At 37.0% G+C, this 24,278-nt stretch overlaps 5 protein-coding genes across 7 annotated transcripts; 2 read left to right on the plus strand and 3 right to left on the minus strand.

Annotated features, from left to right (window-relative positions):
• Nucleotides 1-248: 248 nt before the first annotated feature.
• LOC111790447 (BEL1-like homeodomain protein 9) lies at nucleotides 249-2,997 on the plus strand. The gene is made up of 4 exons (XM_023671339.2): nucleotides 249-995; nucleotides 1,823-2,139; nucleotides 2,226-2,286; nucleotides 2,382-2,997. The coding sequence occupies exons 1-4, from the start codon at nucleotides 423-425 to the stop codon at nucleotides 2,916-2,918; spliced, it is 1,488 nt and encodes a 495-aa protein (XP_023527107.2). The 5' UTR covers nucleotides 249-422; the 3' UTR covers nucleotides 2,919-2,997.
• A 1,203-nt stretch (nucleotides 2,998-4,200) lies between these two features.
• LOC111790448 (protein RETICULATA, chloroplastic) lies at nucleotides 4,201-7,612 on the minus strand. Of its 2 annotated transcripts, none has more exons than XM_023671340.2 (8): nucleotides 7,387-7,612; nucleotides 6,530-7,103; nucleotides 6,363-6,461; nucleotides 6,041-6,261; nucleotides 5,885-5,954; nucleotides 5,577-5,656; nucleotides 5,403-5,467; nucleotides 4,201-4,634 (listed from the first exon to the last, which is right to left on the minus strand). In XM_023671340.2, the coding sequence occupies exons 2-8, from the start codon at nucleotides 7,088-7,090 to the stop codon at nucleotides 4,441-4,443; spliced, it is 1,290 nt and encodes a 429-aa protein (XP_023527108.2). In that variant the 5' UTR covers nucleotides 7,091-7,103; nucleotides 7,387-7,612; the 3' UTR covers nucleotides 4,201-4,440. The 2 variants fall into 2 exon arrangements, with proteins under 2 accessions (XP_023527108.2, XP_023527109.2); XM_023671341.2 differs by having other exon boundaries at nucleotides 6,530-7,128.
• A 1,203-nt stretch (nucleotides 7,613-8,815) lies between these two features.
• On the minus strand, nucleotides 8,816-11,638 carry LOC111789845 (putative receptor protein kinase ZmPK1). The gene has a single exon (XM_023670552.2). The coding sequence runs from the start codon at nucleotides 11,321-11,323 to the stop codon at nucleotides 8,900-8,902; it is 2,424 nt and encodes an 807-aa protein (XP_023526320.2). The 5' UTR covers nucleotides 11,324-11,638; the 3' UTR covers nucleotides 8,816-8,899.
• Nucleotides 11,639-12,615: 977 nt separating this feature from the next.
• LOC111791024 (serine/threonine-protein kinase ATG1c) lies at nucleotides 12,616-18,820 on the minus strand. Its single transcript, XM_023672199.2, has 13 exons — nucleotides 18,362-18,820; nucleotides 17,588-17,708; nucleotides 17,434-17,492; nucleotides 17,083-17,147; nucleotides 16,667-16,760; nucleotides 16,467-16,547; nucleotides 16,262-16,370; nucleotides 15,725-15,797; nucleotides 15,270-15,643; nucleotides 14,815-15,164; nucleotides 13,739-14,033; nucleotides 13,239-13,309; nucleotides 12,616-13,079 (listed from the first exon to the last, which is right to left on the minus strand). The coding sequence occupies exons 1-13, from the start codon at nucleotides 18,602-18,604 to the stop codon at nucleotides 12,864-12,866; spliced, it is 2,151 nt and encodes a 716-aa protein (XP_023527967.1). The 5' UTR covers nucleotides 18,605-18,820; the 3' UTR covers nucleotides 12,616-12,863.
• Nucleotides 18,821-19,126: 306 nt separating this feature from the next.
• LOC111791397 (PRA1 family protein A1) lies at nucleotides 19,127-23,994 on the plus strand. 2 transcript variants are annotated; one of them, XM_087122495.1, is made up of 8 exons: nucleotides 19,127-19,581; nucleotides 20,164-20,204; nucleotides 20,305-20,383; nucleotides 21,058-21,144; nucleotides 21,221-21,309; nucleotides 21,508-21,579; nucleotides 21,669-21,786; nucleotides 23,193-23,702. In XM_087122495.1, the coding sequence occupies exons 1-7, from the start codon at nucleotides 19,424-19,426 to the stop codon at nucleotides 21,770-21,772; spliced, it is 630 nt and encodes a 209-aa protein (XP_086978621.1). In that variant the 5' UTR covers nucleotides 19,127-19,423; the 3' UTR covers nucleotides 21,773-21,786; nucleotides 23,193-23,702. The 2 variants fall into 2 exon arrangements, with proteins under 2 accessions (XP_086978621.1, XP_023528486.1); XM_023672718.2 differs by lacking the exon at nucleotides 23,193-23,702 and adding an exon at nucleotides 23,710-23,994 and having other exon boundaries at nucleotides 19,177-19,581.
• The last annotated feature ends 284 nt before the right edge of the window (nucleotides 23,995-24,278 follow it).

Here is a 24,278-nt window from a genome sequence, read left to right on the forward strand (position 1 = left end):
TCATAGACATCCAACCAAATAATTAAATTGGAAAACCCACCATAACCCTCCAAAAATAATAATAATAATAAATAAATATAAAACGACAAAAAACCTCAAAACCCCCCTGTCAGAAACATCTGCCACGCAGGTTACTTCATTAATTACCGGCATTAGCCGGTCTCCCCCCGGTTTCCCGAAACCCTATGCTCCTCCCTCCCCTCAAACCCACAAAAACTCATACCCAGATAAACTTGGATTCATTTTTATTTGTTTGCTTTTTAAAGCGGGGGATAAGAGACGAAGGGTGCAGCTGAGACAGACAGACAGAGAGAGAGAGAGAGAGAGAGAGAGAGAGAGAGAGAGAGAGAGGTCTATATTTGTGTGTCCTAAACAAACACTCCCACAAATCCCTTCTCTTTTGTGTGCTTCCTTTTTAATTAATGGCTGAAGGTATTGAATCCTTCGACCATGTCCCTCAACAAAGCCGGCGCGACAAGCTCCGGGAACATTCCGACCACCGTTCCACTTTCCTCCCTTTCTACGACGACCCTTCATCCTTAATCTCCCCCCCATCCGACTCCACCCATCGTTTCCAATTCCACCACCACCCTTTCTTCGACCCCCAAATCCAATCCTCCCTCTTACCCGACATCCATCATCAAAACCATTGCTTCACCTCCGAGCCTCTCTCCCTCTCCCTCTCCTCTCAGCCCTTCCTCGCCGCCCCTATTCCCGCCGCCCTCCCTCTCGGCCCTTTCACCGGCTACGCTTCCATTTTAAAAGGCTCCAGGTTTTTGAAGCCTGCCCACCAGTTGCTAGAGGAGCTTTGCGATGCGGTTGGCCTTCACCCCGCCTTCCCCTCCTCTTCCTCCCTCAACTCTCCCCCTTCTCCTTCTCCCTCTGCTTTCATGGATGATCCTTCCTCTCACTCTCCAATTCTCGACCACCATCCCCTTGCTTCCTCTCACTCTGCCCCTCCTATCAAATCCACCCTTCTCTCAATGCTCGATGAGGTACTACTTCTTTACTCTCTTCTTCACTAATTTCCCATTTAAACCTGTTCTTTTTTTTTAAAAAATTTATTTGTTATGCTCTAATTCTAATTTCCCTTTTACTTTTCTTAAGATTAGATGGGGACATTGGGGTTTAATGCGTAATTATCATGCTTCCCCCTTTCTTGGATACGTTACCAACTTTAATTACTTCCCCCTTTCTTGGATTTTTTTTTTCCCCAATGGGTTTGGTTTATCATCATCATTATTATATTATTCTTCTTAATCATGGACCCTAAATAGTACTGTAATTTAAATTATAAGCAGTGTGCATGTTGAATGGGCATCATGAATTAAGGGAAACATATATAAAGATTCCTTTGATTAGGTGAAACTGAAGGAAGGAAGGAAGGAAGGAAGGAAGGAAGGGAGGAACATGCAACCTTATTATTATTCCTAAGATTGATTGTTGTGTGCGTCCTCTGCTTTAGTTAATATGCATTAGATTCGTGTATTTAAAAGATTGTTTTATCCTCTCATCTTTTTAGAAAAGGTGATGAGAGGGAATATATGCACAAATCAGTATTGGCCTTCCAAAGTGCCTCTCGCTAACTTGATAGCTCTGAGGATACTTTTACCAAGTTTGGGCATAATGTGCTTAATCAAAGTCCTCCAACGAATCCATTTCCATAAAGATTTATACCAATTAAACCCATTTTCACCACAAATATATTCTCTGTTTTTTGATTTATACTATTCTACTTCTCATAACTTGTTGACCAATTATATGCATACGAGTGATGTTTTTAGTGTATTAGCTTAGCATTTGTGTTGGGGTTATTGTGTAGATTTACAGGAAATATAAGCAGTACTATCAACAAGTTCAGGAAGTAATGACATCTTTTGAGTACATCTCTGGCCTTGGGAATGCAGCGCCCTATGCAAACCAGGCTATTAAAGTGATGTACAAGCATTTCAAGTGCTTGAAAAATGCAATTCTTGACCAACTTCAATTCAATAAGAAGACTCGTGGTGACTACGGTCAAAGATCCGGTCAGAACCCGGGATTTCTCGACCATCAGCCTGTTTGGCGACCGCAACGGGGGCTTCCCGAACGAGCAGTCACCGTTCTTCGTGCTTGGTTGTTCGAACATTTTTTGCATCCGTAAGTACTTCACTATAACCCCAAGCATGGTGGTGTTGGGTTTTTAGTGTGTTGATTGGTATTGTTTTGGTTTTTTGTTTGGACAGTTATCCTTCTGATACAGACAAGCTTATGTTGGCAAAACAGACTGGTCTGTCTCGTAGTCAGGTCCGCTTTCTAATGTCAATTCAAACTTCACGTTATTTATTTATTTATTTATTTTGCTCTAAAACACAATAAATCTACTCTCTTCTCTGAGACAGGTATCTAACTGGTTCATTAATGCAAGAGTTAGGCTTTGGAAGCCAATGGTCGAAGAAATATACATGCTTGAAACCAAACAAACGCAGAAGAATTTGCATAGAGATGATCGCGACCCCAACAGGCTAAACGATCACCATCCAACCAACTTGCTCGCCATCGATAACCCCTCTAAATCCGCTCAAGAAATTCAAGATACTCCTACCAAACATACCCGAAACAAACCACACGACGTGCTAATGGGAAATCACGACGAGCCCTTGAACGTGTCTTACAACGTGTCGAGCCATCCCCATGTAGGCTCAAATGCAAATATGGGGGGGAACAACAATGGAGTTTCGCTAACTCTTGGTCTTCACCAGAACAACAACAACGGCATTGGTGGTGGCTTTTCTGAACCCTTTCCTGTTGGGTTCCCCGTTGCAGCGGCTCGACGTTTCGGGCTGGGAATTCAAGGCAATAGTGATGGGTATGTAATGGGAGGACATTTTGGTAGAGATGTTGTTGGAGGGCAGCTGTTACATGACTTTGTAGGGTGAAATTGATTATGGGGTTTGAAGTTATGATGTTAGGAAGACAAGAGGTTCCATATTATTTGGCAGTGAAGCTGTATTAAAATATATATATATATATATATATATATATATATATATAGGGTTTAGATCAGTAAAAACTAGTAGAGAAGAGCATAAGCAAATGGGATACCTCCCAATTCCTATCAGATCAAACAAAGATAGATGAGAATTCAAACCTCAAAACGCCATTATTTGCCATTATGTTACAATTTCAAAGGAGAGAACAGGACGAGGGTTCTCTATGTCTGGTGTAGGTGGCTTGTTCTTACGCATTTTAGAGAATAATCGTTGTTGGAAATTTAACCCTAATTTGCTGTTTGGGATGTATGTATGTATGTATGAATGAATGAGATTTCGAAGTTTATTGGGCTAGTGGGCTCACTTTCTTTCTTTTCTAAAAGTATTTTGGGCTTTTCTTTTTCTCCCTTTAAAGGATAGTGGGCCTAGATTTCCAGTGGAGATATGGGGAATCTCTGATCTTTTATGTGGAGTATTAAGAACCACAAATCGACTTTAATCTCTATGCAACCCAATCAATTAGGTAACTTTTTTGGATACAAAATTTATTTGTATTGGAATTAAACTGGAAAATTATAAGATGAGCTATGTATACAAATCATAATCACATGAGGAATTGTAGTTGACTGGAAGATGAATAAGATAACATTAACTTAAAACTGGGTAAAAACTGGGAAGAAACATGTAGGGTAAACTTTTGCTGATAAATAGGGTAAGATCTCTTATCCTACTGGATCTTTTTTTTTTTTAATAAAAAAAAGTGGTCAAACGAAGAACAGATGCCAACTCATGATTCTAGTAGAGCACCTTATCATGTGTTTCTCCTTTGTTTTATTCACCTTTTCCTTGTAAAAGAAATTAAAAAAAAAATGAATTTTGAAACCCATTATAAATACTGATGGATTTACCTCATAAACTTCAGCTCCATCTAAATCCAAAGCTTCTTCCTCAGTCAAAAAACTCTCTACTCTCTGCTATTTTTTCTTCTTTTCTGCAGAGTGAGCTTTGATTTTATAATTTTTATTGGGTATGGATCAGGTAATCTGCATCCTGAGGTTTAGATCAGAGTAATCAAATTAAAAAAAAAAAGAAAAAAAAAGAAAAAAAAAAAGTCTCCTTTTCTAGGCCTCGGGTTGCAGATTACCTCTTCCTTTCCAACAATGCTGGATTTCGCAATCAGATTATCAATTCTCCTGCAAGGTTACTGTGCTTTTCTGGCGAACAGAACTCCATTGAATTATGAGGCATATCTTCTTTATATCATAAAAGGGTTCCTATTACTTTTACAGGTAACAAAAATGAATCTTTTCAATCTATTATTGCAACAAAAGGACCCGTTTTCCTTGTCTAGATATTACAGTAAATGTCGAAGCTTAAGTTAAGAGGATGATGACCTTTTGTTTTGGTATGAGCACTTTTGTGGAGTCCTAGGAGATAGAAATGATATCTCAAAGTTGTATAGATGGTGTTACTGGACTCCACTCCATCTAGCCCAGTCGATAAATTGCATTCCAGCGTACACGTTATTGCCAAATCGAATACCTACCGTGAAAGCCAAAGCAACTGTTGGAATATACTTTGCTAATGCTGATGATTCCACTACGCGTTCCAGTCCATTGATGATCTGGTAACGCGTATTTGAAGATACTGCAAGAAAAACTCCTGCAAGTTTGGCCGTGACAAAGAAAACATATTTTGGTGAGAAGAAACAGACACAAAAAATACCAATAATGAAGAGTTCGGGTACAAGAAAACATAGTTATAGAGAAGAGAACTCCAAATGAAAAACAATCTCAAAACTCCCAAGGCAATTGGCCTGATCATTATAGAGTGGTTCTTAACAGGATAACTAGCAGGCAAAAGAAAATCAAATAACACTGCAAGAGTGTAACAGCCCACTTTAGGCTTTTCCTTCTTTTCCTTCGAATGATCATTTTTTTGTTCAAGGTATCACACAATGCCACAGGCTAGAGAGTAGTAACTTCTCTGTTTAGTAAGTATATCTAGTGAAATAAGGCAACCATTTAATCAGTCACAAGCTCATGAATCCAACAACATATCAAACTGATATCTCAACGTAAATAGAATCTATCTGTATTGGGAAGTTGATGAACAAATTACAAAGTAAATCCTGATCAAGTTGATCGAGTGTGGTGGTAAACTTATCAACCCAAGCATAGTGCATTTGATCAAATCAGAATATCAGAATATCAGATAAGTTCTACTGTCTGAACGAAGCAGCAAGCACAAGCATCACAAATGTCTGGAATGCAAGAAAAACAAATAATAAACATGCAACATATACTTCATTGTAGACATACACAGCCATTATCTAGTGAGAGTAAAGCAATAAGCAAAGTAGCAACATTCACATGACCCAGGGAAAATCGATCAAATAAAATTGAAATAATATAAACAAGCGAGAAGTACCCCAAAGAGCCGCACTCTTTAAGAGAGGTGGAACTGGTACTTCATCTTCAGATTTCTTTATGCTCCTGATGTATGCCAAAAGAAATGGGTAAGGATCACATAAAAAAAAGAAACAACAACAACCAACGTTGTAAACGAAATGTGCGAGAGCAAAATTCGTGGAATAGATATAACCTTTTTGAGATCATTATTAAATTTGCAATGCCTTGGCCGATTATACCACATCCAAATCCTATTGCACCATACATGAGTCCCTAAAGCAATAAGCATAAAAATAAGTTCTCAAGTATAAGAGTTTTAGCCCACAGCTAGCAGATATTGTCCGCTTTGACCTGTTACATATCGTTGTCAGCCTCTCACGTTCGCAAAGAAGAGGTTTCCACACTCTTACAAGGAATGCTTCATTCTCCTCTCCAACCGATGTGGGATCTCACACTAAGAGATGAAAATAAGTTTGGGTAAAAGTATCTTATAACCCTCACCTTATAGAAAAATGTAAGAATTCTTTGTTGTACAGAAAATCTACATCCTGGTCGTTCAGCTTCAAAAACACTACACATGAAGAAGACAGCTTCTAAACATATTGGTTTCATAAGGAACGATGATAACTTACAAACAACACAACTCAGCTTCTAAACCTGCTTGGTAGTGCTTCACAAGCATGAAGAGTGCGTCCAAGGAAACCTTTTGACACAGATGGTTGCCCAAAACGAGCATAAGGTGCCAAAAGGGCAACCAAAGCAAAGTTAACACCCACGCCCACCAAAATATCAGCAAGATAAAGCTCAAATTCTGTCCAGAAATCTTTGCCTCTCTTTTGAACTTCCGCAAGAGTGGCGCAGCAAGAATCAATAACTAACTGCAAATATTGAATCAGTAATTTCAAAAAATGTGTATGACATCCGGAGTTATGTCAAAACTATAAATGGTGAAATATGGTATGAGGATAAGGTAATGGACCTCGACGCCAACTTTGAAGAAAAATGATGGATCAGCCAGCATCCGGTTTCGAAGCATAGCACAAGACTTCATCAAAAAGCCAAGAGGCCAACCTAAACCCTTCAATAACCAACAAGGAAATTGCTTAGCAGAAATGGCAAAAGATGTTAGAGAAGATAAGTTCTTACCTGCATCTCTAAATATCTAAGCAGCAGCAGCTTGCGAATTCCCTCGCCCTTCGCTGCCTCCAACATATCTGAAGGAAGACTTACCCCTCTTGATTCCACCTCTTTCATCACCTCATCAAATTTCATAATTGGACCAAATTCCTCTTCTTCTTTGTCTCCCTTGTTGTCATCGCCACTACCACCGCCACCGCCGCCCCCACCTCCTTTACCGTTATTATAATTTCCATTACCACTGTTATCATTGTCCACTTTTGATATCTCCGAAATTCTAAAATCCTTTCCCTTAATGGTCTCATCTTCTTCCTTCGAAACAGGAATAGCAGCTGCAGGAGCGTCTGAGTCCAAATGCGACTGAGAAAAATCCATCATTACCGAGAACTTATTTTTCCTCTTTATAGTGACGCATCTACCAATACTTTTTCTAGCCGATGCTGGATAAGCAACCTCCTTCACCACATTTCTAAAGGTTCTGCAGCCAAAAGCCACCCCCCGACTCCACATCTTCCCCAAAATTACTTCATTCCCGAAATCCACAGAACAGGATGTTCCAAATACCGCCATGTAGAGAATCCAACTACGAATTGTTGACAAATTTACAACTTCACCAGAGAAAACCACAAGCCAACAAAAAAAAAAAAAAAAAAAAAAAAAAAAAAAAAAAAAACAGATTAACGAATGTAATCGCGCCTAAACTTGTAATCAACATGCAACAACATAAGAAGTTGTTTTAGGCATCAGGCTGTAGAAAGCAGGATTAGACAGTCGTATTATCGTTGTTCTTCCGATTAACAAGCGAAGAACTTCAACAGGAAAACAAAGATACAGAATCTATAAGTTATGGCGGGGAATGAGTATACCTCTGCGGGAGCGATAACAAATTCGATTAAGGAAGTCGGCGGTATGCAGATGTAGGAAGGGAATAAGGTATACTGGAGGCGGCGGAGGAGCAAAGCAGTAGAAGTTATGAAGAGGTTATACCATATATGTTGGTTTTCCTGTGCCTCTCTTTTTATAAGTCGACAGTGGCGCTATAAGTTCGTTGAGTGGCAGTGGCAACAAACCAGCGGTCCCCCGCATGGCAACGAAGCCATATATATATATATATATGATATATATTTGTGAGGTTTATATAATTCAATTCAGCTGAAATTTGATCTCAAAACTACATTAATTATTGAATATGTTATTAAATTTATTGAATACTAAATTGTGTAAGGAAAAAAAAGATAATTGAATGAGACATTGGAGAGAGCGAAGTAGCGAAGTGGGAGGCAGCACAGAGCCAATATGCCAGCGGGATGGCCACGAAAGATGCCAAGTTGCCACGGTTGAATCGAAGCCTCAATTCCGCCTTTTTCTTCTTCTTTCTCTCATCTCTTCAAATATACAATTTAATTTCTCCTTTGGAGCAATTGAAAAGCCAATAAAAAAAATCCTAATTTTTTTTAAATTCAAAATTTAATTTTATAACATAAATTTTAACAATTTTTTTTTTTATTTTTTTATATAAATATTAAACTAAACTCTCCAAATTAACTAATTTTTTAAATATATGTGTTGAAAATATACTCATATTAAACAGAGTGAGAATTGGAGCAATTGAAAAGCCAATAAAAAAATCCTTTCTTTTTCATTCTTTTTCTTTTTCATTCTTAAGATTGGGCTCTCGGCCCTACAAGTAAAATTGACATTTCTATCTCTAATTTTAGTTTTAAATCTATTTAAAGGATGTCCATAATTGTCGCTATAATTATTATAAGTCTTTTTAATTTTTTTAAACTTGATTCTTAGAAAACAAGAAAAGTAGGGCATCAAGCTAACTTTTGATTAAAAATAAATTCAAACCGTTATTTAAAAAAAATAAAAAATAGAAAACTTTATGTCACAAATAATGATGCTTAAAAATCTAGCTTCCATCCTATCCTCTGTCCGTTTATTTTTTTTATTCGTCTTCATCTATGATTTCGAATATTTTTCTTATTCGTCTTCATCTATGATTTCGAATATTTTTCTTATTCGTCTTCATCAATAATTCCGAAAATTTTCTTTTGTTTTAAATTAAAAAAAAATAAAAAACGATATATAAATTCTACATTTGCCTTTAAATATTTTTACAATTTTATCTCACTACTTAATAGATTTTTTTTTATAATACAAATATTAAATTGATCAATATTTATTTAAATTTTCAACTAAATAAGTATTTTATTTTTGTTTTTTTTTTTTTTAAATTCAACAATAAGTATGAGATTAATAAATGCACGACATTTGTTATCTCCCACCTACTAAAATAGAATATTAGTAAAAGAAAATTAAATTATTATTATTATTTTTTTCTTCACAATTTTAAGGTTGATAAAAACAAGGTAATTAATAAAATTTTGGATCAAAAAGATCTGGGGTGGGTTCTTCGTAGCCAGTAAGGAGTTCTACAACTCTGCTCATTGCAGGCCTCTGGTTTCGATCTTCCTTCACACACAGCAGAGCCACTTTCAACAGTATTTCTATCTTCTTCTTGCTTTGCTTGTCTTCCACCTTCAATCTTGGATCTATCACCTTCTCCACCTCACCTTTCTCTGCAACTTTCATTATCCATTTCACCAAATCTGTGCTGCTTCCACCATCGTTGCCAACGCTGGACGATTGAAACCCATATGCGTTTTTTCCACTCACCAGCTCCAACACAACAATCCCGTAGCTGTAAACGTCTGCTTTCGCGTCAATTTTCAGGTTCATCATCCACTCCGGAGCTAAATAACCCCTCGTCCCTCTCACCTTCGAGAATCCACTCTCATTGATCTCTCGAAACAGCTTCGACATTCCGAAATCAGCAACTTTCGACTCCAAAGCTTCGTCAAGAAGTATGTTTTGAGGCTTCACGTCGCAATGAAGAACCCACTCAAGACATTCTTCATGTAAATATGACAACCCCTTCGCTGTTCCAACAGCAATCTCGTATCGCTGCTCCAATCCCAACACTTGGGATGAATCCGAGAATAGATGTTTGTCCAAAGACCCATTTTGCACATACTCATAAACCAACATCTTATGCTGTTTCTCAGCGCAAAAACCCCACAATTTCACCAAATTCTTATGGTTTATCTTTCCAATGATGCTCACTTCTGCCCAAAACTCTGCATCGCCTTGTAAAACGCCTTCCAGTCTCTTCACCGCCACAAGCCGTCCATCATCCAACTCTCCTTTGTAAACCGTTCCAAACCCTCCTTTCCCAATCTCTTGCTTGAAGTTCTTGGTGGCTCTCTTTAATTCAGCATACGAGAATCTCTTGAACCCCATGGCCAATACAATGTAACCCATGTTAACCAATTCCTCATTTACCCGCTTCCGAAACACATTCCACCACCCGAATCCAACAAAAACGAGCTCACTAATCCCAACGGTAACCACCACTCCAAGTAACAACCCTATATAACGAAACTTACTACTGTCCTCTGCATACAAATGATCTGCTCCCAAAACAGTCTGTGAGCCCGAGCAATCCAAATCACTCGTCGAAATTTGCTGCCTCAATGACGGCCCGCCTTTCCTGGTCTTAATAAACATTAGCACAATCGTGTCGGGCTTTCGATACCCATTACGAAGAGCGCTTTTGGGATAACATTGTCCCGTGCCATCGAGTGCATATCCAAATCCAGTGCACTCGCAGCTACTAAGGCACAAATCCCTACACGTTTCGAGAGATATTTCTTGCCTATAAGCCCAATCATGCCCAAAGTAATCCGTATTAGGAAGGGCGATGAAATCCATTTCTTTGGAAGAATTAGTGGAATCGCAAGTCAAATTCAAAAGGGGTCTGCACCCTTTGGTCCAATCCGAAGGATCATTTCTAGTGAAACCGGGAGGACAGGAACAAGCCGGTAATGGGTTATATTCGCAAATACCGTAGTCCCCACATAACCCATGAACCATACAAGCATCTATACGCGCACCGGAAGGAAGCCAGGAGATGGTCCAGTTGCCTGTTGATTCATCGAGGCTATACAATCTCAAAACCCCATCAAAATCAACCGTCAATCTCCTCTTGGGACCCAACCCATAATCGGTAGCGTTGAATTTGAAATTGTCACTCGATTCAAAACCTCCCATTTTGTTTAAAATTGCAATTCTAGAGCTGTTATACGGAGATCGACCATTCACGAAAACCGTGACCATGGTATCAGGCCAATAAATACCGGAAAGTGAAGGGGTGTTGTATAAGAGATTCAAGATATTGTAGTCGTTGAATTTGAAGTAGTAAAAGCCTGATAAATATATACCTCGATTTTGCATTGAAATTAAAGTTGATGTCTTCAGAAACCGCTGCTCTGGAAGCAGAGTGTCGGTGGGGAAATCAAAGCTCTGCCAAATGAAACTCTGAGATTGATTCATCACTACGAGATTTCCAGTTTCGAGAAGTCGGAGTTGAATATTGCCACCAGAAACAGTGTCGCTGGACCAAACCACGGTGCCGTCTGCATCGGTGAGAACCAAATTGGAATTGACGTTGAGGGTCAGTCTGGATTTCTCTCCGTTAACCGGTTTGTCTCTGTTAGCCATCCATACCACAGTTTTGTCGAAGCTATTTGTGTACCATATTGAATAGCAATAAGAATTGTTACCCACGCGATAAAACCCAGATGAAAATGTTCCATTTGGGGAAATTAAGAACTGATTCTCGTCCTCAACGGCTATGGAGTTTCCGGGTGTCAAACTCTGCAACCCGACCGGCGCCGCCGCCCAAGCGCTGGAAGATGCAAGAAGTACTGAAGAAATCCACAGAAAAGAAACAAACATTGTGGTCGCTTTGAGAAGCTAATTTGGGAGAGGGGATTTGTTGTATGGAGGGAAGATTTAGCAGAGATATGTTGTTCCAAGAGTGGGAGGTTGGCCATGTTGGGGTCAACGGCATTGGCCGCCATGAATCGCCAAAAGTTAAAACCAATAATAATTTAAGGTACAACGTCAGACATGGCTGGCGAGCCTGAGTAATTATGTTTGGAACATCATCTTACAGAAGAACTTGCCCCTTCATCAGGTTTAGTCAGATTTCAATCCCTTCTACGGAATAAGTTTGGGGGATTTTTAGTTTTCTGTTTGCAAAATACTATTAATGATTTTTGTTTCCTTCAAAGATGAAATTTTGGATGTGAAAGATTGAAATTCAAGAACAAGAACTTGAAAATCGGTTCAACTTGTCAGACAAAAATTATTATTTTTTCTCCAACTTGATGATCCACTTGATGGATATATTATTATTATTATTATAGTAACAACATCTGTTGGTACATAAATGAGATTATTAGGCCAAGAGTTTTTAAATATGTAAAACTTTTTTTTTTTTTTTTTTTTTATAGAAACGTGGCGGCTTAAAAAAAATATGAAAATTTTAATCATAATTTTGAACGCTAAAACAATATATTCTTTTTTAAAAAAAAAAAAATAATTTCGATTTTTTTAATTTGACTAGGATTCAAAAGTATCTTTATTAAATAATATGTCAAAATAAATATTTAATTTCGTTTTATTTTTGTCTTTTACTTGCCTAATTTTAGTCTTTGTGAGTTCAATGAACTTTAAAAATTAGTTCGTGCAGCCATTTTATTATTAATTTTTTTAAAATAGTCATTATCAACGTTTCTTTAATAAATTATAAGATTATATTTATTTCTTGCTGACAACTATCATTAATATTTAACAAATTTTGAGATCTAAAATTAAGATATTTTTAAACTGAAAAACAAAAGTTATAGGAACTAAAATAATATTTTAATATTTTTATGTGTATTTGCATCGTATTTAATGAAATGACGAGTTATGTAATTAGTCTAATATCATCTTTATCTTATTTCATCAATAAAGTACTCCAATTATGAGTCACACAAATATTTAAAAATTACACAAATCAACAAATCTGCACGTGGTTAATTTAATAATTAACTAGTAGACAGATATTATAAATAATTATTGGGAAAAAAATCCCAAGACGAAACAAACTGAAAAGTTCATAAATGTTTTTATAATTTAGACAAAAGAAGTGTTGAAATTGAAGTTTCTGTGAAGTTATGTACCACACGGCAGCCGAGACGGATAAAATAAATGTGAATACCATACTTTATGGCACTAATACAATAGTCAAGAGCGTCGTGTTACAGTCTTGCAGAGATCCAATCACCCCAAGAAACACAGCCCCCACCAACTCCCTATCACTCAAAGAATAGTCAATAGTGTTTAGACTGTACTGTACAGAGAAATGATTTTACACGACACAGTGCTCGTTGCTGAACAGAATCGAAGGTTTTGGCTTCTTTTTTCAGGGAGGGCCTTGTTGACTCTCTCACTTCAAAAGAGCTAATCGTTGAGACCTTAAGTAACCCTGTCTGTTATTAAGAATATCAATGTAACTTCGCAGCCTGTATCGGTCTGAATTTGTAAGTGAAAATGGTGGGTTTAGAATGAGCGATGGTGCTTCCACGAGAAGGAAAACCAGTAATTGTGCAGCTTTTGAATACAAGACAGCTGCAGTTTCCATTTCACCCATAAGCTCCTCAACCTGTGCCAATCATCACATTACATCCAGAAATCAGTCAAGACTTACTAACAAAGTAACAGAGTGATATTGTCATAATAGTAACGTTCTTGATATTCTACAGGTTAGACAACACAACTGGATGATCCAAAATTCATGCACACTAGGAATAGGAGTACTCACGCCTCCATGCCTTCCAAAAGCTAGGGCTGATTGAAATACTGTCTCTATCGCATCTGGCATTTCTGTATTACCTGTAATCATAGGTAACAAAACGAAGTGAGCTCTCTCTCTTGATATCACTCTTATATATATGCTCGCAATACTAAGATCAATAACAAATCATAGCAGATCGGGGACAAATTGAGTCTTTGGTATGCAGCTGTTACAGAAGACATACATAAGATCTGCACTTTCCAATTAATTCTAAAAGGCACACATTGCACTTGGCAACTCCATAGTGGAAGGCTGCCGCTGGCATTTGTGAAGGTTGGATGTTTATGGCTATGTTAGGTTTATTTATGGTTGGAGCGCGTGTGTCGGGTGGGTGGGGGGCTTTTTGGGTGTTCTGTAAGGTTGTTTTGTCTGAATATTAGATCAGCTAACTGCAAGTGCTGGCAAATGAAATGCAATTCTATAAGATCCTTACAGTATCAGTGGGAAAATTTCAGTCGAAAACTTACCGGGCTCAACAATCTTGGCAAGTTCTTCAGCATATTCAACTTCCCGAAGAAACTCCCTCTCAACTTGAGAAGAGATATCCACTGGCTGATGTGAGTTAACAATGAGATGAGATTCCTTCCCAAGAGAACTTCCTTGCTTCTTGCTGAGGCTTCTCCTAAATTCTGCAGAGCCTTGGCCTGGACTTCCTTCTAAAGCTGAAGCAGCCTGTGTATGGCATATGTCCAGAGCTTTTTTCCAGATTGCAAGAATAACAAGCTGAATCGAGAATGCTTCAAGCTGTCTACCCGCAGTGATCTTTTTAAAGAAATATGACACTGTAAGTTTCTTATGCCATAATGTAGTATTTTTAATTATATTTCAGTATTACATGATATAAGGTGACAATACGCATATAGGCATATCCAAGAAAGAAAAAAAAAAGATATTTATTTGAATACTAATCCAACAATAATGCAACGTAACGATAGAAGTACTTAGCATCTATCGCAAGTAAGGAACAGAATAATACTTTACTATTTTCTTAACTATAAATTCTAATTACTCATGCGTGAAATTACGAAAAAGAACGAGAGAGTCGCTTGGCATAACAAACAGAAATACATGAGAAAATTTGTAAAAAAACCGGGAGAAACATGATATTTTGTAACAATTTTGGACATTAGGTATTTGCGTCCTCTAGTCTTAAGCAGGAGACTGAAAAATAGCGTTAACTAAAAGATACGTTCTCTATGAGAGAGAGACCAAATATAAATGGAATAACCTTTCACTCCACTCATTGATCACATTGCTCTTAAAAGAACTCATATATTTGGTACGTTGAGTACTTTCTTCCTCTAGTCATGACCAGGAAACTGAAAAATAAAGTCTAGGTCCAAAAGATGCGTCCTCTATGAGAGAAAACAATGTAAATGAAGAAAAACCTTTCCACTCCACTCTTTGTTTATAATAGCTCATATAGTCAGATATCTTATTTTTCTCCCCACCGCCCTCCAAACAGAAAAGAAAACATCTCTCAGATTTCCTAACTGGATGGTAAAAGAAAGAAATTAGTTGCAGCAATTTGAAATCAACTTACCTTCTCCTTCACTAATTCTGTAATGGTAGATGCAGACTGCTGCAATGACTTGACCCTTGCCCTGCAATTTGCAGATGGCTGTTCCAAAGTGTCTTCTATATCCATTGACCCTGGAGCAGAACTTTGACTTCCCAAGCTTCCCATTCGGTAGCTGCTAGTAGTAGCTCTGCCAATGATAGGCATTGGTGCAGTCACTGCAGTACCTAACCTTATCGATGATTGAGGAGGACTCTGTGATTTGCGAGAAGGGATTGGTTTGGAAGCACTTGCCAAGGTAGATGAGGTGTCATCCATGGGGGGTCCAGACACAATAACATAATCTTGATCAATCAAATCCGGTGAATCCACAACTGTGATTGAGGAAATAGAATATAAGGGGAAGAGGCAATGGTAAGACATTCTGGATCTAGACAGCTAAATCCCATAAAGGGGATGAGGAAATATATACTTCATACCTCTAGGCCGATTATTCACCGGTAGTGTGTTTGCAGATCTTGATGCACCATTCAGACTTCTATTAGAGTGTACATCTCTTTCCAACTGAACACGAGTATCCAAAATCAGAGTAGTACTTTCCATTTTATCTGGAATGCTGCCGTATCTGGAAGTAGTATCTCTGGTCCCTCTATCAACCTTTTTATCTGGGGAAAATCCATAAGTAGACTTCATTGACGACCTCCTCACAAAGGATGGACTTCCTTCAGGACCACTAGAATCATCGTCTAAAGAGAAAGGTAGATAATCATCTTGTGAATTTTCCTCCATATTACTAGCAGGATCGGATTCTGAAAAAGGAAATTCATCCAGTAATCTCGATGACCTCTTACTTCTGTAAGCATATGGATTTAAATTCTATTATTTTGATAACATAAACATAGATTGAAAAAAATGGAGATCTTTGCTTATTTACCTCAACGATTCATCAGGTTGATTAGCACACACAAAGGGGTGTTTAAAAAATTCTTCAAATGTTAATCTCTCCACTGCATATAAAATGACAATGAACGGAATAGAACTAAAATGAGAAGAAATCCTACGAAGTTAATAGGAGCTTAGCATAAATAAAGGTAAGTATTACAAAATGTAAGAATTTAATTCCATCAAATCAATGTACAAACAAATAAGAATTACACTCATACCACTGGTGTTTAAAGAAGATTGCACATTTCCTTTCCAAATAACATAAATCGAGAAAATTCTTCTAGAGCTACCAAGAAGCTGGTAACTGGAGGGAATTGTAGCCAATAAAAGTGGGAGAGTCCAGGCAGGCATATTGAGGAAATTTAGGAAAAGTGAGCGCAACATTCACGTCATACTCTATTTCTTTTGTATGGAAAGAGAGATATTTCATCATACTGCGGCACTCATTCGTTCTTCAGATGCAATAACCCAAGATGTGGCAATGCAGTAAAACATCAGAGAATAAAATTTTCAAGCAACTTTATACCTGGATTTCGACGCAGTAATTTCCTGCACAAATCCTTGCAGTCAAAACTCAAGTCATTTATATCTGAAGGGAAATGTAATTCGGTTGATTTGACAATGTTCTGGAGCAGCTGCCAAATTCATAATAAAAATATAGTATGAGATCGTCCTTGGTAATAATGAACACTCTAGGCATGCAGAAAAAGAAAACATAAAACTAACTGTACCTGTATCTGGTTGTTTCCTGTGAATGGAGTTCTTCCTGTTACGAGCTGAAATAATATAGCACCAACACTCCAGAGATCTGCCTGCGTATGGAGTTCACAGTTAATAGAATGAAGTTTGATTACATATAATGACTGTTTTTATCTTTTGTTTTTTATTAAAAAAAACATTAAAAAAAAGTATGCAAACGCATAGGCATTACCTTAGCATCATACTTCTGGAGTTGCATGATCTCTGGAGCCATGTAAAGTGGTGAGCCACACAAGGTTTCTGCAAGTCCTCTAGGTTGCAGAGATCTAGCAAAATAAATTGGAGAACATAGGTCTCAAATGAAAGGGTCATAGGAGAATACTTTGACATGGAGATAATAAATTTCAATGGGTTGAAACTTTAATTACCAATCACAAACTTAAATACCAAAATTAGTTTAAGCTACAATCTTTAACTTGATGAGAAGTGAAGTACTTCTTTGGTGGAAACTGATAACAGATATTCACAACTATTCACAACTATCTTGCACTTGCTCTTCTGAATGTGAATATGAGCAGTACAAAAACATGACATAGTTCCATTTTAGATAAATCTGCAGAGGGTAAATAGGGGAAGAATCCGTTCTACCTCGCAAATCCAAAATCAGCAATCTTCAAAACTGAATTGTCGTCACTTGCAGAAAGCAGGAGATTCTGCACCCCAAAAAAAAATAATAATAATAAGGCGAGGCATGTCAAAATAGAACAATTAAACAGCATACTCGCCCATCAGAAATCTACAAACGTGCTGAATATTTATTGAGAAACAAAACTATGAGACATAGAGATTGGACATTTGGAAATAATATATACCACTCGTCCTTTTATTCATATAGAAAAACCATTGAGCATTCCACAAGGCTAGGTTGCTGTTTGTTGTCTTGCTATGATATGCACAAGCCCAACAAAACTTTAAAATGGAGTTTACTAAACGGCTTACCTGAGGTTTAAGATCTCTGTGTATAAGATTGTTGTCACGAAGGATTTTTAAGCCAGCCGCTGCCATTCACAAGAATATCTCTTACTAATACTTCAAGGAAGATGTAAAAATCACACAACCCCTCCCCTAACCGGGGGGGTGGTGTTAAACGTACCAAGCTGCTGCAAGAAGTGCTTAGCAATTGCTTCAGGGATTCTTCCATGGCGCTGCTGAATGTAAAAAGAAAGGTCACCACCTTTGCAGTACTCCAATACCAGATGTATCTTCCCAGGAACCTGAATGGAGGTAACTGATGAAGATTGCGAAGGGCTCAGAAATCACCAATTCCTACGAATTCCACTCCAAATCCTCCCCCAGATAACAAATAAGAAAAGAAAACCATAATGTTCCATGAAAGATGGCATGACCTGATTCAACAAGCGGAAAGAAAAAATAATACTAACTCCCAACAAATGATTATACATTGAACCCTCCAGACCTTTTAATCCACACTAAATCCACTCAGCCTAGAAATTTCTTCGTATTCCACCCATAAAGCGAGGAAGCTGATCAAGTTGAAAAAATAAAAGAGTTCCCTCCAAATACATGAACTTTAGTTAGCAGGCAAAATATTGTGTATTGCAAAGGTTCATAAACAACAGTGTACGCCGGCAACTTTCCGAAAATCCTACTTCTACATCAGCCGTTAAGTTAAATTATAACCCCAAACATGACCAGCCTTTCTCAGTACAATGTGCTTAGAAGAACTAAACGTCAACAAAAACCAAGCGCATTCTGGTGAAAACTTTTTCTTATCCTTGAAATGTTATCTAGAGCTTCTCTTATCCCACAAATTCGAGAACAAATGCAGAGTAAAACATAAAATTCTCAACTCCATCTAAATTTTTCTAAGCATCAACACATAGAACTTAAAGAACTAAACACTAACCTCTATAATATCATACAATCGGATGATATTAGGATGATTAATCCTCTTCAAGATAAAGATTTCGGACATGAGACTATCCTGCAATTTCTTACTGAGCCTGGTCATGGAAATTTCCTTGATCGCCACCTCCGTTCCGTGAACTCGATGTCTCGCATGCCACACCACCGAGAATGATCCGGAGCCAATTTGCCGACCAACCAGATAATCCGCCACCACCCGAGTTCTCCCCGTGGAATGAGCCATTCGGCCAAGCCCTAGCAGATTCAAATCCCAATACACGAGACCCGAATAAAACTCCTCCCAGCAACCGAAGATTCAGCTCGAAGATGAAATTTGAAGAACCGTGCACGGGTTTCCAAATGGATCAAATCAAATTCGAAGTTTGAAATGAAACGTGGAGCTAGAGCGAGAAAGAGAGAGAGAGAGAAAGGGGTAGATGATTGAATTTGAGGCTTTGTTTAAAGCATAAGCAGATAATAATTGGTGATTAATTTGGCGTGTAATAATTCTGTTTTTTTTAACGCGGGATTTGGTATTTTTTTTAACTGCTGATCATTGCTGTGATCAGCGAATTCCTCGATTGATGGCGCCTTTTTTAAATACACACGCAAATCATATATATTAAAAGGAGTTGGCAAATAAAACAAACACGCAGAAACTGGAGAATTAAAAATCCAAAAGGTTTATTAAATAATATTTTCGAGTTTTATTAATCAATTCATAAAGTTATTGGGAAGTCTACGGTTCGAACCCGGGATTTGATATATCATACTTTATCGCTGCAATTTTTTTTGCGCGCGCGGTTTCTCTTGGCTTATGCCTACAATGTCTTAACCTCGTGGGTTTCATTTCATGTGCTTCTCTTGGTGAAGAAAAACGAAAATCCGCTGCGATTTCTTCCCCTCTTTTTTGTTGCGGTCCAAATTTGAATTGCCTTCTCTATAGTCTCAAGAAGTTTCAGAGCCCAAAAGTTTCCTTCCTTCATTCTTTTAGGGTTTACGCTCTCATTTGCAACTCAGAATCAGATCATCTCCCCAATTCGCTAAGTTGAGATAGGCAGCCATGGATTGGGGCAACGTTACTGCTGAAGATCTGATCGATGCGCTTCGAGAGGTCGATTGGTCATCGCCTCCTCGGCCTATCTCCGAGTTCTTCGCCAGGTTCACTTTCCCCCGATCTTCCGCCAAGTGGAACAGCCGCCTCAAGTGCAATCTCTATTAGTACGATGACTTTCTCCTACAATTTATTCGAGTTAATCATTTCTTTATGTATATATATATATATATATATATATATATATATATATATATATATATATATATATGAAATTTTGGCATCAATTTTCGCTGAGAGTCATGGTTGCTTAAGTGAGGCTGATTCACACTAAGAGGTGCTTCTGATTGTAACGTATTATATATCGGTTTAGTTCGGCTTTCACGAATCCAGTCCACACGGAGCTATATGCTCTGAAAGCGAAATGGAACATGATTACGCGATGTTCAATTTGTAAAGGGAAAATCAAGTTATATGTCTGACGTTGTAGGCTCGACTGTTTGAGTTAGTGAATTTACATGTTATGCAAACAAGTTGAAATCTATATATGCGTTGCTTCTTTTATGTCTTTCAGTTTTCCTTGGAAATCATGTCGTAATGTGTCTCAAATAGTTGATCATGGCTTATTTTAATTTACTTGTTGGGCAAACAAGCTGAAATCTATTCACGTCATTTCATTTATTATCTGGTTGCGATGCAGTGCCTCGTTCATCCTACTAATTTGGAATCTTAATTTCTTGCATTTGCAGTTACCGAACCAACTATTTCATTATGATTGTTTTCATTCTTGGTGAGTGAACTTTCTTATATCTGCATTTATTTGTGTACATTTCTTTTTATTGTTTTAAAATTCGTACAGTTTTTCATCAAGTGTGTATTCTTGATCACAGCCTTGGGTTTTCTACGAAGGCCACTTGCTATTGTTGCTGCTTCTCTCACAGCACTTAGCATTGCTTTTCTGAATGACAGGTGAGCTGATAGCCACACACTGTAGATGACAGTAAATATTATTAGCCTTTCTTGTGATGGGAATGTTGTTTATTCTTTGGCCTTAAGTTTCCTTACACGGAATGAGCTATCTTTATACTTCGTGTCGTTTTCACGATTATAGTTACTTCTAAAGTTGCTCTTTTGACCTTCCTACAACTAGCATAAGGGTTTAATAAAATAGTTCATAAAAACATTTAACTAGTAATATCAACAATACTTATTGTTAATTTTTATTATTTATTTTCACAGCAGGTCTGAATATTGATATCTCCTTCCATCTTACTTTGAAATATCAATTGTTCCTCATACCTTTCCATATATTTGCAATTGGGATTTTCCTGTTCAATAATTTGTTCCTAAATGCATCAACAAATTCAAGCTTTTAAAACTCTAAAAATAGTAGATGTAGCTTGTTAATAACCTGAACTTGTTCATGGACATTTTAGGCTTCTTAATTACACTTGTTTTCCAGAGTTGCAAGATATGCAGATTCAAAATTTATGCTAATGTATTATTATTTTCTTTGTGTCCTTTGATCAAGGCATCACGTGTTAGAATGTAGATAATATAGTGAGGTGCATGGATCCTTTGTTTTAATTCCAGGTGAAATTTGTTGGGACTGCCAAGTTTTTTTCATCATTTTTTTACCACAGTTTTGCAGGCACATTCAGTGAGAAAGTAACCAGAACTGTTCGACAATTCTCTCCACATATGGCTGCAAAGATGCGACCTCCTCTTACGTATGTATCTTCCTCGATTTCCATGAATACAATTAGTCATCACTATAGATTTCATATTTGTTAAACAATTTTTCAGGCCTGTTATCCGTGGACGCCCATCAGCTAAAAGAGCAATATACATATGCGGACGTCCTCGATGGGTTTTTGTCTTGGTGTTCTCTTCTGGTAAAGATACTTTTTTACCTATTGTCGGTTTACTTTCGCATATGAATTTAGAGGGCCCACTTCATCTATGTTTTAAGTACTGATATTATCTTGGAGTGCATCTTTCAATCAAACTTTTTATTTTCTTTTGAATTTGATTTTTAGCATGATATATCTTTTGTGCTCTACGTTTTCTGATTTTTTCCTCATCTGATGTAGTGAGTTTCATGCTCTGGTTCATTTCTTGCGGTTTGTTGACTGTACTTTGGTCGCTTGCCTTTGGACTTCTTGGTATGTAAGCTTTATGTAAAAATCTGTTTTTTTTTTTTCCGTCTTATACTTTATGGTTGATTTTCTCAACCCCCCAACAAAATTTTCAGCCACTTTGCTTCATGCAAGCTTCAGAACACCTAACTTGAAAGCACGTCTTAACACATTCCGTGAGGAATTCCGTGCTGTATGGCGCAATTATAGTGAACTGTAGTCACCTGTTACAATGTGAGTATATTCCGCCTTCGTTCTTATACGTGCTATACTGATGTCCTACCCTTTTTCTTTTGTTACTTCTAATGCATCTCCAAGGGTGCATGTTATTAATTTTATGTTGTTAATTTCTACAAGGAATTGTTCTCGGGTTCCGTATATTGAGGGGTGATTGTGGGAATTTGAACACTAGGAAGTCTAGGGTGTATTTTCTTTGTGATACAAAAACAATAAAATAAAATAAAATAAACTAGGGATTCAATGGAAAAGGGGAAAAAAAAAGTTGTATTCTATGTTTTAAGTGTTTCTGAACATGTTTTTTAGGGTTGATATAGAAATTGAATCTTAAGAAGTTGTTCCAAGTGTGTTTAGCAATAAATTTATAAATGGTAAAAAAATGGTAGTTGGTTAAGATATATATCCTCGACCAAAAGGTTAGATGGTCAATTATCTACCCTCACACGTTGTTGAACTCAAAAAAAAAAAAAAAAAAAGTTGTAGTTGCCGACTAACTATTTAGCTGAATCTTAAATACTATTAATTAATAAATAACATTTTAATGTTATAAATTTTGTAAAAAAAAGTTGTAATTCCGGACTAACTATTTAGTTGAATCTTAAATACTATTAATTAATAAATAACATTTTGATGTTATAAATTTTGTAAAATAAATGTCATAATTTATATTATGTACCATTAATGTTTTAATTTTAACAAAAATGAAACGGTTTTGTAGTATGAATTAGTATATTTATAAATCTTTGTTTTTTTCCCCCCATTTTTAGTGTAATTCTGCATTTTTTTAATTCCAAATGTCACAATATTTTCCATCGTTTGTATCACAGAATTCCAAACTAGTTTTCTGAAAAAAATCTACCAAACAAAGACCCAGTGAACTGGAAACAAGTAATCGAATCTGAATTGCATACTATATTTGCGCTCAGAGCTTTTGATCCAAACACTGTCGATTTGTAGGATGTGATATTCGTTATTATTCTCCCTTTGAAGGTTTTTATTTTTATTTTTTGAGTGCTCTCTGCTCAGTAGCATGATATCACATCTTTTTATCGACAGAAGTTTTGTGGCCATTTAAAAGAAATGATTTCGTCTGTGCTTTTTGATTTATGGCTTCCTTTTGGCAATTATTTTTGTTAGAACTAGAATATGCTATGACCCTTGTTATCCTCTTCCTCATAGGATATCACATCTAATTGTTAGAAACCTAATGTCGATACGTTAACAAATGTTGTAGGTAACTGTATTTGCTAATAATTGTTGTGTAGAAGATAGATGTGATAGTCTGAAATTTTGAGGCACTAAAAAAGAAGCTTAAGTTCGTATTTCTGTTACCTCAATTAGTGTATTATATTTAATTGATTAAATCTAACCCACTCAAACTTCGTACTAAATTTTTCTTATAGATGTTGCGTACAACGATTCCCACCTCTCTTAGTTGGAGAATTGATCATTTATGAGGCCTTAGTAAGGCTTCTATTAAAGAAAAAACTATCTATAAATCCCCCACCCACCCACCCATATTTTTCACTGCTACAGTGCTACTTCAAATGTATGTGGATGAATGGCTGATAAAATTCACTTATCAAGTAAGCATTCGTCTTTAATGTATCCTCCATTGCTCTCGACTATTACGCTTGCATATGAAGCAAATTGTGATTAAACCTGTATGTATGGCTAGACCATTCACCTGAGATGTCTCTCGTCCTGCCAATAATGTATTCTGTCGTTATGTTTTGTATGAAGTGATAACATAGCAGTATGCCAACTTGAGCATATTTCATCAGTCAAGTATCATAGTAATAGATCTATAATGTATTTTGCCGTTTCTTCAGAGATTTGTTTGGGACTATAGTGCTTTCACTGATTGAATAAACCTGATGTAAGCTCGCTACTACTAAGATTGATATTATTTCTGTACAGGCGTCCTCTGTTAATTATGGTGTTCATACTGTAAATCTGTGCTCCACCAGACTGCTTTGCTGCTGCCTCTGAAGAACAATATGCTGGGATGGAAAGTCTCAAGTGATGACTGCCAAAATATGCCAGATTTTGCAACTTATGTAAACTGTGGCTCATGTTTCTGGGATGTAATTGTTTCATTTGTCATCTGTATTGTGAAGACTGAGGATAGATACAATGGAAGACTTTCAGTGAAGCAGACTGAGTTTCTTAGAATATATAGCACTCCAATGGCCCATTTAGTTATGAATTTTATTACTTTCTTATTTCTTCACGAAAAGAAAAGGAACAATCCATTTCGTGAGCGGATTGTGGTTGAATAACATGTGTGCCTTTCATGTGCCTTCCGTATCTATTTGTTAGGATCTCTGTTCTTTTGATTGAAGCTCGGAGGCTTTTAGCTATTAAAACTCAAAACCGCTGAGGAGATTCTATTTGATTGGATAGTTCCTTTGATCTCCCAGCGTATTAAGGTACAACTACATCCTGCAACTTCATATTTTGGTTACGTGGCCCTTGAGACTTTGTGC

This window comes from Cucurbita pepo, chromosome 3, assembly GCF_057944985.1.
Source record: "Cucurbita pepo subsp. pepo isolate OVF chromosome 3, ASM5794498v1, whole genome shotgun sequence".
NCBI lineage: Eukaryota > Viridiplantae > Streptophyta > Magnoliopsida > Cucurbitales > Cucurbitaceae > Cucurbita > Cucurbita pepo.